The 13,370-nt window shown below is 37.4% G+C and overlaps 2 protein-coding genes across 2 annotated transcripts; one reads left to right on the forward strand and one right to left on the reverse strand.

The window, feature by feature from the left end:
- Nucleotides 1–510: 510 nt before the first annotated feature.
- On the reverse strand, nucleotides 511–8,194 carry itk (IL2 inducible T cell kinase). Its single transcript, XM_053323485.1, has 17 exons — nucleotides 8,057–8,194; nucleotides 7,796–7,900; nucleotides 7,576–7,657; nucleotides 7,320–7,445; nucleotides 7,017–7,054; nucleotides 6,175–6,326; nucleotides 6,021–6,086; nucleotides 5,863–5,917; nucleotides 5,279–5,358; nucleotides 4,799–4,938; nucleotides 4,536–4,610; nucleotides 3,460–3,628; nucleotides 3,120–3,336; nucleotides 2,957–3,021; nucleotides 2,653–2,771; nucleotides 892–1,049; nucleotides 511–792 (listed from the first exon to the last, which is right to left on the reverse strand). The coding sequence occupies exons 1-17, from the start codon at nucleotides 8,192–8,194 to the stop codon at nucleotides 724–726; spliced, it is 1,854 nt and encodes a 617-aa protein (XP_053179460.1). The 3' UTR covers nucleotides 511–723.
- A 1,953-nt stretch (nucleotides 8,195–10,147) lies between these two features.
- Nucleotides 10,148–12,573, forward strand: med7 (mediator complex subunit 7). The gene is made up of 2 exons (XM_053323482.1): nucleotides 10,148–10,421; nucleotides 11,529–12,573. Exon 2 carries the CDS (start codon nucleotides 11,538–11,540, stop codon nucleotides 12,300–12,302), a length of 765 nt encoding a protein of 254 aa, XP_053179457.1. The 5' UTR covers nucleotides 10,148–10,421; nucleotides 11,529–11,537; the 3' UTR covers nucleotides 12,303–12,573.
- Nucleotides 12,574–13,370: the final 797 nt, after the last annotated feature.

Consider the following 13,370-nt stretch of genomic DNA (forward strand, 5'->3'; position numbering starts at 1 on the left):
GCTTCATGACTGACTGACTGACAGTAGGGAATCAGGAATGAGTGATTATTGCCCTGTGATCCTACACACCCAACACATTGGATCCAGTATGTCAGTGGTAGTTTTTTTGTTAATGTACTTTATGTTAACAACATAAAGTCTGTTATGAATATGTGTAACCGTATCTAAAGTCTATTTTTGTATCAACATTGAAGAAAACATTATGTGCCATATTTTGACAAAACTATCAAATTTATGAGCAAATAGTGAGTGGATTATTCTGCAGCAGTGGTTTGACAGTTCCTGTAGACATTTCTATGTTGTTAAAACTGTTCATTGGACTCCATTGTCCTGGTTTATACAGGTCACAGCCACTGTTCTCTATCAGAAAAGCAAACCACAAACCTTTTACAGCCACATGTAAAGCATAGCATGAATGTTTGAAGAGAGATTTTTCAGTTTTAGATTTTCTTTATTTCTGACAAAGCAAAAAAACAAAACATCTCCCATATTTAATGTACAGAAATCCTACTATATATTTACACCCCTTAGTTTTATGTTACACCCCTGCAGCAATGAGCCGCCAACACAGTGTATGAGCTATGATACAGGTAAAGTGCAAAATCAAAATTGCCTGTGATACACCTTCACACGTCTAAACAACATTTGACAAGCAAAAGGTAATCACTCAATAAATAAAATAAATATAGCTATTTTCATCATTTTCACAACTCTTATTTTGGTTCAGAGGTCTGCTGAGAGGGAGGCCAGCTCATGCAGCAGCAGAGCAAAGGATGGACGATCATCTGGTTTCTGAGAAAAACAAAACAGAAAAAAGGCATGAATTCAGAGCACTTTGTTGTCTACATATTTTGTTTTCCCCCAGGAAATATGTCAACTTCCTGAACCTACCTCCTTCCAGGCCCACTCCATTAGCAAGTAGACAGGCTGCGGTGCCAAGCGTGGCTTCAGAAGCCTCAAGCCTGCATTCAGGGACTCCACCACCTCAGAATTAGAGCGGTTGTCATATGGCAGGCGGCCCTCGTTGTACACCTCCCACATGAGCACACCTAAGCAGGGTTAAACAAGGAGAATTCAATTATGTTATGATGACATAAAAATCTATAGATAGATTGCCTTAAGGGTTGGGGTTGGATAACATTTTAACTCATGTAAGGACATGCAACCAAGTCTTGTATCCCTTGAGGTTGTGCGATGCTAGCTAGCTTTAGCATTCATTATTTGTTATGGATGCTGCATTACACAAAGAGGAGTGTTTTTATAATAAAATGATTTTCACATTTTAAAGAAAATATGAAATTGAAATACTTATATTGCAGCTGATCTAGAATATATTAATTATGCTAGCACCTTTACTTAATCCAATTTGACCCAAATACATTATTGCTCAATTTACTATGTACTCCTGATTTTTGTGAAATCCAGTTAAAAGTAGTTGTGATTACATTTTTTAATTATGTAATGTTATATATATATTATGTATTTATGGGTATATCTACAATAGTACTGTATGCAGTGGTGGACGAAGTACACAGACCACGTACTTGAGTAGAAGTTGAGATACCTAGTGTAAAATATTACTCCAGTAAAAGTGAAAGTGCTCCCTTTAAATGTCGACTTGAGTAAAAGTATAAAAGTACTTGGCTTCAAATGTACTTAAGTATCAAAAGTAAAAGTAATTTGGTGTAATGTAGTTCCAATGTCTTGGTATGTCCTTTATACACTCAATCAAGTCATTTAAGGTTAAAAAGCCCACTAACACCACCCTGAAAACAAAATGTTTTCCATTTGTGATATCTGGTATTGATATCTTTTGAAATTATCATAAGCACATCATACTAAATGGAAATCACCTGATTAGGAATTAATAGGGAGGGGGAAAACCACACTAGACACATATTTCTTTAACTTCCATGTGTTGGCAGGGCAGGCTACTGGACAGCGAAACTTTGTCAAATGAATGCTAATAGAGATATGGATGGAGGAGAAGGCAAGTTGGGACAAGTAGCCAGGTAGGGGGCCGGGCCAAAACTGCTCGACACACGGTGTGTTCTGATTGGTACACTTGCGGTGCACGTTCATTTGGACCTGTCACAGCAGCTGGTCATGCATGCATGTTGTGGAAAGGAACATTGAAAGGAACGACAGGTTTTTGGAAAGTAGTTGAGTAAAAAGTAAGATTTTCCTCTTCCAAATGTAGTTGAGTCAAAGTATAAAGTCTCACAAAACAATGATACTCAAGTAAAGTACAGATCCGCTAAAAAGTTACTTAAGTACAGTAACGAATTACTTGTACTTCGTTACTGTCCACCACTGACTGTATGTATCTGTATCCCAATGCTTTTTACTTTCTTCAAAGTGTTGAACACAGACCCTGCCCAGTTGTTACAGCAAACCTTCAAAGAAAACAGCATTTTTCTTCAGAATTTACAAAAATGTGTACAGTCTGTCTTGAAATTGCTTTTCGGGGGTTTCACAGTACAATTTTGATTTTGTTGTTTTTTGTTTCGCTTTCTGTGTTGGTTGCATATAGCATATAGCATAAAACCACCAGACCACCACAGTAAATGAGCAGGTTGAGGTGGTGTTAATCTGTAAAATCTATACAACTCAAAAAGACATGAAGTCACAGAGATGGAGACGTAAACACACCAAACGACCAGACGTCGGACTTGCTGCTGAACTTGCAGAATTTGATGACCTCTGGTGCCGACCACTTGACAGGAAACTTGGAGCACAGAGAGCTTGTGTACTGATCATCAAGAACAAATCTACAGTACAGAGGGTAGACACAAAACACACATCATCATGCAATGTATCTGTATGCCAAATATAGCACAAAAAAACAACTTTACAAATATTGTGATTTAAAAAGTTGGATAAAAGTTCTACACAATATGTTGAACACACACAAAGACTTGGAAAAGAATATTCAAACTTTTTGGACAACGCGTACCTGGTCATACCGAAGTCTGACACCTTCACCTCATTGTTACTTGAAACGAGGCAGTTCCTAGCAGCCTGTGGTAGAACGAGGAGCAGAAGAAAAACAAATTTGTTCTAACACTTGATATATAAAAGTGTATTATCATTTTTAAAGTTCTTAACCACTTGTTTACCAGGTCTCTGTGGATGAAATTGGAGCTCTCCAGGTAAGCCATCCCCTCACTGACATCAAGACACATCCCCAACATCACATCCTGAGATAATTGCCCTTTGTTGGATCGCAGGTAGTCTGACAGACAGCCATACTCCATGAACTCAAACACCAAGCACATAGGAGAATGCTGGGTACACACACCATAGAGCTCAACAAGCTTATGGTGGGACAATTTCCTGTTAAACACACATGTGCACACGCGCACACACACGCACACACACATACACACACACAAACACAAACATGAGCTGAGCTGATTTTACAATGAACAACAGGAAGGAACCGTGAATTGCACTTACATCATGACTCTTGCCTCTTCTTTAAATTCCTCATCGGACATGCACGCTTCTCTTATCGTCTTCACCGCCACCTTCCTGTCCCTCCACCTCCCCTCCAGCACCAGCCCGAACTGGCCGCTGCCTAGTTCCATACCCAAGGTCAGCTCCTCAAAGTCCAACTCCCAGTGATCTGTTGGGCAGCAAGAATGTGGTGAACAACATCTCTGAACAACATGTCCTCAGTTAAGGTTAAATAACCACAGGTGCATGTCATAGTATAGTCTGCAAATGTGCAGATTTGGATCATTATTAATGAAGTAGGCCTCAGCAGTGAAATTGGTTTTATTATTTATAATCAAAGAGTAATGAAATATACTAGTTGCACTGCACCATAGTCAGGAAGAAGTATTCAAATCATTTACTTGAGTTGCAATACTACACTATAAAAACTCCAATACAATACGAGTAAAAGTCCTGCATTTAAAAAAGTAAAATCCTATTTATATAAGTAAACATATTGGCACGCAGGTGGTCTAGTGGTTAGAGCACATGCCATATACGCAGCCGACCCCGGTTCGAATCCCGATCGGAGGTCCTTTGCTGCATGTCACACCCCCCTCTCACTCCCATGTTTCCTGTCAGTCTACTGTTAAATAAAGGCATCTATGCCAACAAAATCATAAAAATAAGTAAACATATTTATTGTGCTGGATTATTTGGTCATTATTATTCATGTATTAATATGTAAATGGCATTTTAATGTTGTTGTGCTTCATACAGTATATGTTAGGTAGTTTAATCTATAAGTATACATCATGTCTCATATATTGATCATTTATTTCTTCATTGATTTGTGTGTAAAAGTATACAAAATCTAGAAAGTAAAATACATTTAATTGAGTAAAAAGTATTATATTTAGTTATTACTTAGATTATCAGGGTGTACTGAACATACTGAGCAAATGAGTACATTTGCTGAAACATGGTGAGAGCCACCAGAGGTCAGCAAAAAACAAGACTTTAAGCTTAGATTTTTTTATTATTTTAAGCTCCAGTTTAACCAGTTGCTGTGTATATACCACAATACATTCTCTAACCTTGGGAGGGATCAGCAGTGTCCTGGGAGCAGCCTCCGTCTTGAGAAACAGCGTGTCTCAAACGTGTTATCAGGCCTGCCAAGTAAACACATACACAAACACAGATGTAGCTCCACATATAAATACATGTAGAAAGCATCCCTATTGCGCCTCATGTTTCAATGTTTGAGAAACATCAGCTACTTTATCAGCTTCAACTTCCTCTTAGCTTCTGATCTTTCATGTTGATACTGTTGCAAGAGTAAAGCAATGGTCATTACTACCGGCAGCATTGTGTTGGTGGTACTTGATGAGCTCAGGAATGGTGCTGAACAGGTACTTCTCGGCCAAGTAAAATGACTCCCCTGTTTCCGCCTGTCTGATTTGGTAATGTTTCACTCTTGGATTCTTCTCCCCGTTAGACCTAAAGGTGATGTAATGTGATAAGAGATGCTTTTATGCAACAAATTGCGCAAATTACCAAAGTAAGCATTGAGTAAAAGTTTATCTGAAGCAAACTATTGTGAAATATTCAGAGTGCATTACAATAAAAAGTATATGATACTATTAAATTCAAGTCAAACATTTAGATCAGACACTAGGTATGTATTTAAAAGTTATTATTAGTTATCCTGCCAACATAACAATATAAATTGAGGCTTATAAAAATCATCAGAATTGTAAATTGACTTTATAATGCATCATTATGTTTAACCGTAGGATAGATAAGAACAGAATGACACATCTGTGGGAAGCAGAATTACCCTGGTGCTTTGGTGAACACAGACACTGTGTAGACTCCTGCTTGTCTTGAGTCACGTACCATGAATGCACCTTCTTTACCCTAGAAACCAGGGTTGAAACAAAACAAAATCATCATCAAACCTGACACATGTCTATCGATTGTTGATCCTGCAACTAACACCAATGTCAGCCCAGTACTCATTTTAAAACAGCAATGAGCAAGTACAGTAATAGCTGCTCTGCTTCCCTCTTGCAAAATTTAGCAAAGCATTTCATGGCAGGAAACTCAGCATTGTGGTTGTGAGGCATTTTTCAAGTCCTATGTCATGTCAGACTCCTGTTGTGCAGGTGCATTAATTTTGCAAATGCAAGATTGCAGTGGGTAGTACAGTGAGAAAAAAATGTAGTGCATCACCTAGCAGCAACAGTCTGATAAATAAATATTAGTATCAGAGTTATTAATGGCATTTTTGTTACTGTTGTTGTTGGGGGTTTTTGGGGGGTTTTTTTTGTTTGTTTATAGTATTTTTTGTCAAACCAAGATTGGAAGAATAAACAAAAATTGGATAATTACAGGATCATTAAACACTGCCATTGTTTTTACCTCTTTCATTAACAACTGTTCTGCTTCGCCTCTGGTTATGTTTCTGTTGTACCATCTGCAAGAGGACATATAAACCACAAATTAAATCGTTATATAGAGAACAGAATTGATTTGCAGGTAATTAAACCCATGCTAAAGAGACATGTAATTTAACTCACTCGAATCTCTCAAAGTTGTTGCCAGATTTTTCAGCTACATAAGTACTGGGCACGAAGCCTGTGTTCCTGATGAGAAATGGGACAAAATGAACATTAACTGTAGACTTAGAATTTCTAAATAAAAATGGGATGTGAATTTATATGTGCTTTTTACCCTTTGTCATCCTGTATGGACCACCAGTCAGGGTGGTCGTTGTTTAACAGGACATACTCCTGGTCTTTCTGAAGCGGCAAGTCGTCGTCTACATATGGCATGTAGTCTTGCAGAGCGATGACCATCCTCTGTCCTGAATCAAACACTTGCATCTGATAGATGTTACAAAAAAAACAACTTAATCTATAAAATTTGATCAGCGATACTGTTGAGCTATCTCTTTATCAAAGAAACAAACTGTTCTGATGAAGAGACCAACAATCATGCAATACCGTGAAAAGAGAAAATGCACTTCAACAGTTATCTTCATAAAACATCAACTCTATTGGGAATTAGCTTCAAACTGTGAGCAATGACCTTTTTTAAATTACATTTTCTTCAAAAAAAAAATATGAAATACACAAAGTTGTGTAAAAAATCCCATATATATATATATATATATATATATATATGCATTGTGTACGGATCATCACAAAGCCGCTTAGGTGGGTTTAAACAGTTTGAATAATAGGAATATTATGTTTTACATCAAGCAGTGGTTGTCAGCTATAAAAAAAGGCCCAACTATCACATCATATGTAATATCAGCAATACAAGATAACTAATCAAGCTGCATAGATACAAAATCATTTGCTCCCAAATTGCAGGTGCATTTAATTAAAGGAAGCAGAAACAAAACACATTATTATTTAAGATGTCAAGGGGGCCATCCTTGAAAATAAAACAATAATAACGTAAAGCCAAACAAGAGACAGATGAAAAATATCCAAAAGATTAGTCATTTAGGTAGTTATTTCGGTCATTTGAACAGCACTTGATATTAGCGCTTTAGGAAGTAATACCTCTGGACCTGGGATTTCAGGAAGTGGCCTTTTGGAAGCTGTGGAGAAATCAGAATGATAAAAATAGGACATGTTATAGGCACATTTAAATTTACAATGTAACGCTTTTACGCTGTATGTTGTAGCATGGGAAGTTATGTAAGACTCTTCAACTTAGATTAAGATCAACTGGCCATTCACATTCACACTTTTTTTATTTTTCCTGTTCGTACCAAAATTACCAAATACATTCATTTGGGTTATGCCCTTGAAGAAAAGAATATATATATATGAAAGAGAAAGAAGAGAAGAAATAATACCAACCATAACCAATGGGGTCATACATTTGACAGCCCGTCGCCAGTTTCTCTGTTTGGAGGCAACATCTCCATTTTCCATCCAACCAGAAGTTTGGGTGGTATTTGGAAACCAAATTATTATATTTTGTCTCTATATAAATACCAAAAGAAATATAAAGTTACACATTGGTATAATGTACAACCAAGAGTTAACAATTATTTGGTGCACTGTTATCACTGTCATCATTAAACCTAAACCACACTGTTCTGAAGCTACTTACCCTCTTTAATGGCTCTGACCCATCTTTGACGGCAATCATTGTCTGGGGCAAAAACGTAGAGGTAAAGGTTGCCATGAAAAACCTGTAGAGATGTTTACAATTGAGAAAACTGTGTTACACCATGGTTAAACCACATACACACAACATTATGTTGCACTCATTTTTATTGTAATAATTCTACTTTTGTAGGAGTTATTATTTGAGAAATAGTGAACCTCACCTGAAAAGGGTACTTATAATCGCATGGTATCGGGACATCACTACAAACAATCTCCACACACTTAATGTTGGACAACTCGATGCAACCTTTCACCATGGGCTTTTTCTGAAACAACACCATCTTTGCTTTACATGTGCTATACGCATGGTGGATATGATTCAGATTATCGTAGGTTCTCTGGAGGCCAAATTACCAGACCAAAGCTCATCTGCATCATTTCAAATGAACAGCCAGTGTGTAATGAAAAATGTGCACACTTACCCCCGGACGGCGTTCAGAATACTTCAAGTCTTGGGTGTCCAATACAAAAAGTCTTTCTTTGTAGTTGCTTGGCGATGTTCTTTTCTTTTGCTGAGATTTTTTGATCATCATTCCCTTCAAAATCACCCTGGGGAACATGGTGACTGCTATACACAACCCAATGAGAAACACTGGCGGGTTTTGGCTTATAGAGAGAGTACCTCTCAGTGACAGAGAAAAAACACGATGGATGATCACTACAAGCCGTATAGTTTCCGGTATGAAGTTGTTGCACTAGGTAAACCACATCCTTACGGCAAGAAATGGGTTGAGCTTCAAACACACACAGACAAACACACACAAACACAAACACACACACACACACACACACACACACACACACACACACTGTACATGCTCTCATATACTTTCACTGACTGTGTTGCAATAAGCCAGTGGTGCTGTAGTAGGAGGATGATTCATTAATCTCTGCACTTTAAAATATTTTCCATAAAAATATGAGTCTTGATGACAATAACTGTGAGCTGATAATGAGACAAGGTTTTGTTGATTACGTAGATAATGAGGAAGGGAAGTTTTTTTGTGTTTTATATACTTATGTTTTGTTGTTATATCCTCATCATTTGCCTTGTTTTTTCTTTTTGATTATTTCTCACTTATTCCTCACATGTTTTCTGGCATTTCTAATCTCTCTTGCTCTTTATTACAGTTCTGTTTGTGCTGGGGATCTAAAAGAAAAAGAAAAAATCATGTTGAGTATAGCTGTAAGCAGCAATAAAGTTGTGTAACTGACATTTTATCTTGAAGGGAAAATAATGGTGATAAAAAAATGAAATGTAGACAGAGGTCAGTTAGAATTCACAGTCACAATAAGGTTTTTTCTAAACATGAAAGATTGAAAGGAACGCTACAGCACCACCCTCAGGGAAATGATCCATGTACCTTTAGTATGAATGTTGGATGAGATAGGACTACCATCTGGTCCAGGTGGATTTTCACTCAAGGCGGTTTTATTTTTTTTTTAAACAGAGACATTGAATACAATTAAGACAAAAAACATGAAATAAAATAGAAAATAGCAATCTGTCACAAAATCGATATTGAGGAAAATGTTGACATTGTCTGTTCAGTATTTCTATATGTTACTTTTTCTACTGTGCAAAAAGTTTAATTTGCATAATCCACTGCTTATTTCATTCTATTGGAACTAATCTGACATTCTTCCAAACGTTTCTAAATAAACTAATAATAATAAGCTCAAGGTAAAGTAAGAATGCTCTTAATTTAAAATAAGAGACTGTTGTGTTATGTTTGTTGAGTTTTGTGTTTGTCTTTCAGTTTTCATAAAATTAACAAATTTTTGATTTCACATAATTATTTTACAGTAGGTATTACTCAGGTATTACTCAAAGACTGGTATTGCTATGTTGTGTAAGTTTTTATTGCTTTTTTTAAAAATCTCAGGCAGCTTTTTCAATGCTTAAATTCTGCTATTCATTGTCATTGTGTTTCGTGCTATATGATACTTGAATGGTTATTATTATTAGTAATCTAGGCCGGCAGTGGTTATGTTTAGGTAGGCTATAAAGTTTTTACTTAACTCACTTAACTTTTAATATAACTTTATTGAAAAAATTTCAATTACAACCACCAAATATAAATGGTGAAATCAACAACGTTTGACATCTTACATTGATATGAAGTCAAATAATGTTAACATAAATATGTGCAGAATACATGCATAGTTTAACATAGAAAATCCCTCCCCCCCCCAAAAAAAAACCAAACAAATATACAAACAGAAAATAACAAGTGGACCGACGACACAAATGATATTTCTTTAAATAATTCTTGAATTATATTTTCAGTATGCATACATTTTTTATCTTTTACCATTTTTATACACTCAATGTAGTTTTTGAAATCAATTTTGAACACAGAAAAAAGAGGTCGACCTTTGGAAAATTTTGCTTTATGGATATGAAATTTTGCTAATAAAACAATCAAGTTAATTAGGTGTTTAATTTTCCGTTCCTTGTTATCATAATATAATAATACATCTTTGGCTTCCAGTTTAATTTGAAGGTTGGATTGTAAAGTAATATAATTTTCAATATTTTTCCAAAGCATTTGGGGATCACGCTTCCAACTGTTACACCAATCAGCGATTAGTTTGGTCATCCAGCACGTTCCAATCAGCAAGACGCAAAAACGTCACGTGCCCAAAGTTCAGCCAATGGGATCTTAGCTCAAACGGCGTCCATGTATGTAGCAGCCGCCGGGAGCTAATCGACCGATTGATTATCTCTGATACATATCTAATTTAAAGTCTACATTCAGCTGCACCTGACGGGTCATTCAAGAGGTGTGTAGAAATATAACCGCTGACTTTTCATTCTGCCTGCTCTGTTTGCTTTAGAATGTCAGGTTCCCGTGTAGCTAGCTAGCAGCGGGTTAGCCACATTACTGCTAACCCGACAACACTAGTCGCTAGTTAGTTAGCAGCGTTTGTATCTAGCCTAATCGTGATTCGGTAACATCTAGTTCAGTCTGGCGAGTGGAGAGAGCAAAAATAAAATGAATACCGGTGACAAATTAGGAGATAAATACTGTAACATCTGCGTATCAATTATCCTGGCAGACAGCTAACGGAACTAGCCTTGCTCGCTTGTTTCACTTGTGTAGACAATCAGTTGACCCACATATAAAACGTCACTGGTGAATAATAACTTAGGTGGAAATTGTAGGTGAGAAAATGTTGCCGCAGTCGTGGACAAAGTGCATAATAGTTATGCGAGTTATTCCCAGAGGTGGAAAGTAACAAAGTATGTTAATGTCATTACTGCATTTATATGAGTTTTTTTGGGGAAAGGATTGTGCTTGAGTATTTAAGCTGTGCAACTACATTTTAATCCTAAACATTTAATGTAGGAAATGATATGCTCTATATTCCACTGCGTTTATTTGACCTTAGATGTTTTAGGTTACTTTGCAGGTTGAATACTTTTACATACAACACGTATGAGATGTAAATGTGCCAATATTAAAAGTACACACTTCAATAAAGACATAACCTAGTTAAACTAAGCAAAACCGATCAGCCTACATCATTAATACTAATGTCAATAACATGTTAACGCATCAGTTGATACTCTGAAAGCTATATTTTTCAGGACGTAATTAACCACAAGCTTCCCAAGTGTTACGCAACTTGTGTGGACTTGTGTAACACTGGTGTGCTTTTAGTTAAGTAGCTTTCTGCAGTATTTCTCATGGAGTATTTTTACATGGCAGCTTTACTACTAGTTTATATTTATTTATTGTTATCTCTATTAAAATAATAAGTGATACAGAAATGATCTTAACATATGTCTCATTAAAAAACTTGTTTTGCAACTGCTTGCTACTGCCTGCCACTGTGCACGTTTTAGATAGTGAAAAAATAAATCAATATTTTACTTTGTTGTTTCAGGTCAGCATCATGGGTGAACCACAGCAGGTGAGCGCCCTGCCCCCTCCACCTATGCAGTACATCAAAGAATATACAGATGAAAACATCCGCAAAGGTCTAGCTCCAAAGCCACCTCCCCCCATCAGGGACAGCTACATGATGTTTGGCAACCAGTTCCAGTGTGATGACCTCATCATCCGGCCTCTGGAGAGCCAAGGCATCGAGAGGCTTCATCCTGTGCAGTTTGACCACAAACGGGAGCTCAAGAAGCTCAACATGTCCATCCTTGTGAACTTTTTGGACCTGCTGGACATCCTCATCAAGAGCCCTGGCAGTATTAAGCGAGAAGAGAAGCTGGAGGACTTAAAGCTACTGTTTGTTCACATGCACCACTTGATAAATGAGTACAGGCCACATCAAGCTAGGGAGACACTGAGGGTGATGATGGAGGTGCAGAAGAGACAGAGGCTAGAGACAGCAGAGAGGTTCCAAAAACATCTGGAGAGGGTGGTGGAGATGATCCAGGGGTGCCTCGCATCCCTGCCTGATGACTTACCACAGATGGAGGGCTCAGACAGTGCTGGTGATGGAATAAGGACTTTGTCTACAGGAAGCAGTGTTAGTTCTTCCTCTGGGCAGGCCCCCAGGCTGAAAACTGAATCTATGGATGTAGAGGAAGCAGGGGCCAGCTGTATGGCAGGAGTTCACCAGGACAAAAGTGTTCCTGCTACAAAAAGGGACAAAATGTGGGACAAAGATGCTGCCATGTGCAGTATTATCGATGAAATTGCTTAAATTTTGTGTTGAGTGGATGTGTTAATTTTTTTGTACACCTAAACTGTAAGTGTTTTTAAATGTATGTCACACTTAGTGTAAGTATAACAAGTGGGCTGTCTTTTCACTGGGCCTCAAATCCTATCTTGAGCTGAAATGTGTTAATTAAAAAAGCTATTATTTAGATCGTGTCTAACAGCTTCAGGGAAGACATTTGAAAAATGTAAATATTACACATCAATTGGATTGCCAACTTTCATCTTTTGTAATAAATAAAATACAATAAAAAATCCAGTTGCAGCTGGTTGCACAGTGGTGTTCATTTTTAAAACTATCAATGTTTGCAGGGAAACAACATAAAATCATAAATAATGTTTTTAATCCATTATAAATATTTCAATTACATTATGTTTGCAGTGTCCTGTCATTGTGACTTGCACACTGTGTAGTCCATTGAAAGTGGTCACAGAAAGATCAGCACATATACTGTGTGGTTACATAGCCACTCCTCCCTCCCCCAAGCCCACCACTCAGGAGCTAGTAGAGGCACTTAACAATACAACCAGTGTTTTGTTGCCTTTTTGTGTAACAGTTTCTTACAGCAGGTTGTTACTGCATGTTAGATTGTTGGGGAGAAATGCAACCCTGCACCAGACTACTTGAATGGCTTTTGCAAATTCACATGTTTAACAATGTAAACTCAACATGCTGAAGGTCCATCCCCTCAGAAGATCAACATAGAGACAAACCCTAAGGGGGTACATTTGAATATTGAAATGTGTTATGTTACCTTCTGTGAGACTATATAGTTTCACTTGGGTACATTAACCCAGAAAAAAGGCAGCGAGAGCCCACGCTAGCCCCTTTTATAGGGTTAGAGTGTTCATGTTGAATAACAGGTATTTGAAAAGACTTCTGAAATCAAATGTTTTACTTTATATTCGTACTATAAGACACTCTGCTCACATTGAGGGGTCTGTGTGACCCTCTCAGGCAGAGGCTGTAATAATGTGGATCTGTGTGTTAGGGTAGCTGCAGGCCCCAGTCCAGCCTCATTTGGTTGACCCAGAACGGCTTCCAGGCTTCCAC

The sequence above is a fragment of the Scomber japonicus genome, chromosome 8, assembly GCF_027409825.1.
Source record: "Scomber japonicus isolate fScoJap1 chromosome 8, fScoJap1.pri, whole genome shotgun sequence".
Classification (NCBI taxonomy): domain Eukaryota; kingdom Metazoa; phylum Chordata; class Actinopteri; order Scombriformes; family Scombridae; genus Scomber; species Scomber japonicus.

Excerpts from the sequence above, each read along its gene's own strand:
- itk (XM_053323485.1), bottom strand. The coding sequence starts at position 8,194 with ATGTTCCCCAGGGTGATTTTGAAGGGAATGATGATCAAAAAATCTCAG. Across the intron at positions 7,658-7,795 it reads ATTATAAGTACCCTTTTCAG|GTTTTTCATGGCAACCTTTA; the intron begins GTGAGGTTCACT and ends ACATCTCTACAG. Across the intron at positions 3,337-3,459 it reads GAAGAGGCAAGAGTCATGAT|GAAATTGTCCCACCATAAGC; the intron begins GTAAGTGCAATT and ends TGTGTTTAACAG.
- med7 (XM_053323482.1), top strand. The coding sequence starts at position 11,538 with ATGGGTGAACCACAGCAGGTGAGCGCCCTGCCCCCTCCACCTATGCAG.